Here is a 5980-nt window from a genome sequence, read left to right on the forward strand (position 1 = left end):
GTCCTGGCATTGGAAGACGTAGCAGTAACAGAGATGTGTGTCTCGAACCAGACAACCAAAGCTACACGGCTCCCTGCTGTTGTGGAGTAGCTTGGTGACGTGGTGCGGCCGGCACTCAAACAACACCGTGTGTGTGAGGGGGTCCCACGGTCGCCTGTCCCTCTCCACCTCCTCCTCCGTCCACACACACCGCACCCACGAGGCGGACACACACAGACACACCGCCTGGTGTCGTCGTGAGGAAACGCTCTCTCCGTTTCCGGTGTGTGTGCCTCTACTTGCAGGACTTCCGGGCGGCCGACCCACTACGGGCTTGTCTCTCTCCCCAGGCCGAGGCCTCCCGATCTCAGCCACGACCCAGGGCAGCATGGCCATGGTGGTCAGGTGATGGACCGGGAGGCAGCCAACCAGAGTCAGTCTGTATTGAACCTCTTCCTCCTCTTCCTCTGTGTTTCTTCCGAGAGGGGTGAGGTGGAGGGGGGAGGGTGTAAGGGTGAGGGTTGTGTAGGACGATCTGTTAGGGGTGAGGTTAAGGCGGGATGGGGTGAGGGCTGGGTGAGGATGGGTGTTGGGGGTGAGGGGGGAGGATGCCGAGGGGGAGGGGGTGAGGGCTGGGTGAGGAATGGTGTTGGGGGTGAGGGGGGTGGGTGACGAGGGGGAGGGGGTGAGGGCTGAGAAAGAGGTTATGTTATGGGGGAGAATAAGGGGGGAGGGGGCTAAAGGAGAAGGGAGGGGAGGGGCGGTGTTTGGGGTGAGGGGAAGGGGAGGGCTGCTGGGGCGTTGGTCACGGGGCTTGACGTCAAAGTAGAGACCCTCCATGGCTGTTTGTCTCCTTGGAAGTCCTCTGGTCTATATCTGCTGGGACAACCACAACATTACACAGAGTTACTGAAAACTGGGACAACCACAACATTACCCAGAGTTACTGAAAACTGGGACAACCACAACATTACACAGAGTTACTGAAAACTGGGACAACCACAACATTACCCAGAGTTACTGAAAACTGGGACAACCACAACATTACACAGAGTTACTGAAAACGGGGACAACCACAACATTACACAGAGTTACTGAAAACTTCCCCAGAGTTACTGAAAACGGGGACAACCACAACATTACACAGAGTTACTGAAAACTGGGACAACCACAACATTACACAGAGTTACTGAAAACGGGGACAACCACAACATTGCACAGAGTTACTGAAAACTGGGACAACCACAACATTACACAGAGTTACTGAAGACGGGGACAACAAAAAGACTACACAGAGTTAATGAAGACTGGGACAACAAAAAGACTACACAGAGTTAACGAAGACTGGGACAACCATACCATTACACAGAGTTTCTGAAGACTGGGACAACAAAAAGACTACACAGAGTTAAAGAAGACTGGGACAACAAAAAGACTACACAGAGTTACTGAAGACTGGGACATCAAAAAGACTACACAGAGTTACTGAAGACGGGGACAACAAAAAGACTACACAGAGTTAACGAAGACTGGGACAACAAAAAGACTACACAGAGTTAACGAAGACTGGGACAACAAAAAGACTACACAGAGTTACTGAAGACGGGGACAACAAAAAGACTACACAGAGTTAACGAAGACGGGGACAACAAAAAGACTACACAGAGTTAACGAAGACTGGGACAACAAAAAGACTACACAGTGTTAACGAAGACTGGGACAACCATACCATTACACAGAGTTACTGAAGACGGGGACAACAAAAAGACTACACAGAGTTAACGAAGACTGGGACAACCATACGATTACACAGAGTTAACGAAGACTGGGACAACCATACCATTACACAGAGTTACTGAAGACGGGGACAACAAAAAGACTACACAGAGTTAACGAAGACTGGGACAACCATACCATTACACAGAGTTTCTGAAGTGTGTCTGTACTGCAGCCTGTGTGTTATTCTGTGATCAGGAGGGACAGTAGTGTAGTAGGTCTTACGGGGGTTAGGAGTGATAGCTAGTATCTATCTCTGGATTTCAACACCTGTCTGTTTCTATTTGGGTTTACAGTTGTCACAGCGACACGAGGCCTGACCTACAGGTAACTGCCAGAGTAAAGGAAACACTTGATTAAATGAGGGATACAAAGTAATATTGAAAACAGGTGCTTCCACATATTGAAAGCAGGTGTGGTTCCTGAGTTAATTAAGCAAATAACATCCCATCATGCTTAGGGGTCATGTATTAAAATTCTCCCAGTTGTCTATTATTTAGGCTATACCCTGGCTGGAAGAAGAGATCTCAGTGGCTTTGGAAAAAGGGCCCTCAAAGGAGCACAGGGGGTTTAAAGGGTGGGTGTGTGTGTGTGTGTGTGTGTGTGTGTGTGTGTGTGTGTGTGTGTGTGTGTGTGTGTGTGTGTGTGTGTGTGTGTGTGTGTGTGTGTGTGTGTCAAGTCACCAGATCTCAACCCAATTGAATACTTCTGGGAGATTCTGGAGCGCCACCTGAGACAGTGTTTTCCACCACCGTCAACAAAACACCAAAAACATGGGATTTCCTCGTGGAAGAATGAGGTCAAATCCCTCCAGTTGAGTTCCAGACCCTTGTAGAATCCATGTCGAGGTGCATTGAAGCTGTTCTGGCTGCTGGTGACCCAACGCCCTATTAACACACTATACGTTGGGGGTTTCCTTTATCTTGGTGTTTACATTACGTTGGTGTTTCCTTTATCTTGGTGTTTACATTATGTTGGTGTTTCCTTTATTTTGGTGTTTACATTATGTTGGGGTTTCCTTTATCTTGGTGTTTACATTATTTTGGGGTTTCCATTAATTTGGTGTTTACATTATGTTGGTTTTTCCTTTATCTTGGTGTTTACATTACGTTGGTGTTTCCTTTATCTTGGTGTTTCCTTTATCTTGGTGTTTACATTATGTTGGTGTTTCCTTTATCTTGGTGTTTACGTTATGTTGGAGTTTCCTTTATCTTGGTGTTTAAATTATGTTGGAGTTTCCTTTATCTTGGTGTTTACATTATGTTGGTGTTTCCTTTATTTTGGTGTTTACATTATGCTGGGGTTTCCTTTATCTTGGTGTTTACATTACGTTGGTGTTTCCTTTATCTTGGTGTTTACATTACGTTGGAGTTTCCTTTATCTTGGTGTTTCCTTTATCTTGGTGTTTACATTATGTTGGTGTTTCCTTTATCTTGGTGTTTACGTTATGTTGGAGTTTCCTTTATCTTGGTGTTTACATTATGTTGGTGTTTCCTTTATCTTGGTGTTTACATTACGTTGGTGTTCCCTTTATCTTGGTGTTTACATTACATTGGTGTTTCCTTTATCTTGGTATTTACATTACGTTGGTGTTTCCGTTATTTTGGTGGGCACACACACACACACACTCATACACCAACTCTTGGCTTGGTGTGTGTGAGACCTGCGTAGCCTTCATACACTGACAGTCAGTCAACACACACATAAATCCCCATGACACACACACACACACTATGAGTCTGCCAGCCGTACTGTAGGTCAAACTAGCTGTCTGATTACAACTGGGAATCAGTCCTGTACAGTCAGTGACACAAACAACTGACGGTTGAAAACAATGTCCGGATTGTCTGAACAACAATAGAATAGACGTTTCATAAGATAGGTTTACTGCCCTAGTTCACTACCAACCTCTACACAGGTACAAGGCCTACTTCACAACCAACCTCTACACAGGTACAAGGCCTACTTCACTACCAACTTCTACACAGGTACAAGGCCTACTTCACTACCAACTTATACACAGGTACAAGGCCTACTTCACTACCAACTTCTACACTGGTACAAGGCCTACTTCACTACCAACCTCTACACTGGTACAAGGCCTACTTCACTACCAACCTCTACACAGGTACAAGGCCTACTTCACTACCACCCTCTACACAGGTACTGCCCTAGTTCACTACCAACCTCTACACAGATACAAGGCCTACTTCACTACCACCCTCTACACAGGTACTGCCCTAGTTCACTACCAACCTCTACACAGATACAAGGCCTACTTCACTACCAACCTCTACACAGGTACAAGGCCTACTTCACTACCAACTTCTACACAGGTACAAGGCCTACTTCACTACCAACCTCTACAAGGCCTACTTCACTACCAACCTCTATACAGGTACAAGGCCTACTTCACTACCAACCTCTACACAGGTACAAGGCCTACTTCACTACCAACCTCTACACAGGTACAAGGCCTACTTCACTACCAACCTCTACACAGGTACAAGGCCTACTTCACTACCAACCTCTACAAGGCCTACTTCACTACCAACTTCTACACAGGTACAAGGCCTACTTCACTACCAACCTCTACACAGGTACAAGGCCTACTTCACTACCAACCTCTACACAGGTACAAGGCCTACTTCACTACCAACCTCTACAAGGCCTACTTCACTACCAACCTCTACAAGGCCTACTTCACTACCAACTTCTACACAGGTACAAGGCCTACTTCACTACCAACCTCTACACAGGTACAAGGCCTACTTCACTACCAACCTCTACACAGGTACAAGGCCTACTTCACTACCAACCTCTACACAGGTACAAGGCCTACTTCACTACCAACCTCTACACAGCTACAAGGTCTACTTCACTACCAACTTCTACAAGGTGACATTTGGACTCCTTGGAGGTCTCCCTCAAGTTCAACCTTGTTCTACAGCAACACCAAGGTTACGCAGCAAATGGTCCCCTACTGCCCCCTTACTCCCTCCCTACTCACCCTACTCCCTCTTCTCCCCCCTTACTCCCTCCCTACTCCTCCCTACACCCTCCCTACTCCCCCCTTACTCCCTCCCTACTCCTCCCTACACCCTCCCTACTCCCCCTACTCCCCCCTTACTCCCTCCCTACTCCTCCCTACACCCTCCCTACTCCCCCCTTACTCCCTCCCTACTCCTCCCTACACCCTCCCTACTCCCCCTACTCCCCCCTTACTCCCTCCCTACTCCTCCCTACTCCCCCTACACCCTCCCTACTCCCCCTACTCCCTATCTAGTGAACTACTTTTGACCAGGAGCCATTCTGGACGCACTCCCAGACGTGCCGGTGGTGGGGGGGGGGGGGGGGCCTAGTCGGGAATAGTTCTCTCGCTAAATGTCAGCTGACTGTTCCAACTATACTAATTTTATGGTTTCATTGTTTCAAAATCAGACAGATGGAATAAGCGTTATAAACTGCAATATAGTGGTCTGTTAAAAAGAGAGATGAGGCGCGAATGTCCAAACCGCGATGTTATCAGGAAATAGTGAATTTACCAAATGTTCTATGAAATGATGCTGCCTACCTATCAGATAAACAATGAAAATACAAATAAACATGACATTCTAACTGTATACAAACAGACATCAATAAACGCAAGCGGAACGCGTCGGGAGAAAAAAACTAATCAACAATATCATTTTTACGCACGATCGGGATAAATTTACGCACCGTGTCGCGCGTTAATAAGTTCCGACGTCAGTAAAATAAAGATCATATCAGATGAAGAAGTCCTTCTATCAACATCTTCCGGACTTCCACAATGATCTCTGTAACGAACCGACACTTTCCTGGAGACGTAGCCGGTGCCATTCTCACCTTTTCTCGGCACTTGGTTAGCTCGATGTAGGTGACGTGCTGGGCCGATGCGGCATTGTGGAGAGTGTGTGTGTGTGGTCCGTGCAGTAAGGCTACCAAACTCAGTCGATCTGTTTGGTGACAGTCTCTCTCTCTCTCTCTCTCTCTCTCTCACACACACACACACACACACACACACACACACACACACACGATATTCTGTCAGTTTGGAAGGTCTGCCACTCCCCTGGACGGGAGATATAAATAGAACGCAGGACGACGGCTGCCTCTTTCTTTCTCTCTACTTTTTTGCCTCGCTCGTATCTCTAAACAGGTGCAGAGTAGGCTTAAAAAGTTATCATATTCTTGATCTTTTTAC

The 5980-nt window shown here is 47.0% G+C and overlaps 1 protein-coding gene across 1 annotated transcript in view; it reads right to left on the reverse strand.

Moving 5' to 3' along the window:
* The window catches only part of LOC139394303 (TBC1 domain family member 1-like), a 141790-nt gene extending 136020 nt beyond the window's left edge, over positions 1 to 5770 (reverse strand). Inside the window, 2 exon segments of the mRNA XM_071142335.1 lie at positions 1 to 855; positions 5623 to 5770. The exon segment at positions 1 to 855 is cut by the window's left edge and continues 9 nt beyond it. Coding sequence (XP_070998436.1) covers positions 1 to 819 — 819 coding nt within the window. The 5' untranslated portion in view covers positions 820 to 855; positions 5623 to 5770.
* Positions 5771 to 5980: the final 210 nt, after the last annotated feature.

The sequence above is a fragment of the Oncorhynchus clarkii genome, unplaced genomic scaffold, assembly GCF_045791955.1.
Source record: "Oncorhynchus clarkii lewisi isolate Uvic-CL-2024 unplaced genomic scaffold, UVic_Ocla_1.0 unplaced_contig_9911_pilon_pilon, whole genome shotgun sequence".
NCBI lineage: Eukaryota > Metazoa > Chordata > Actinopteri > Salmoniformes > Salmonidae > Oncorhynchus > Oncorhynchus clarkii.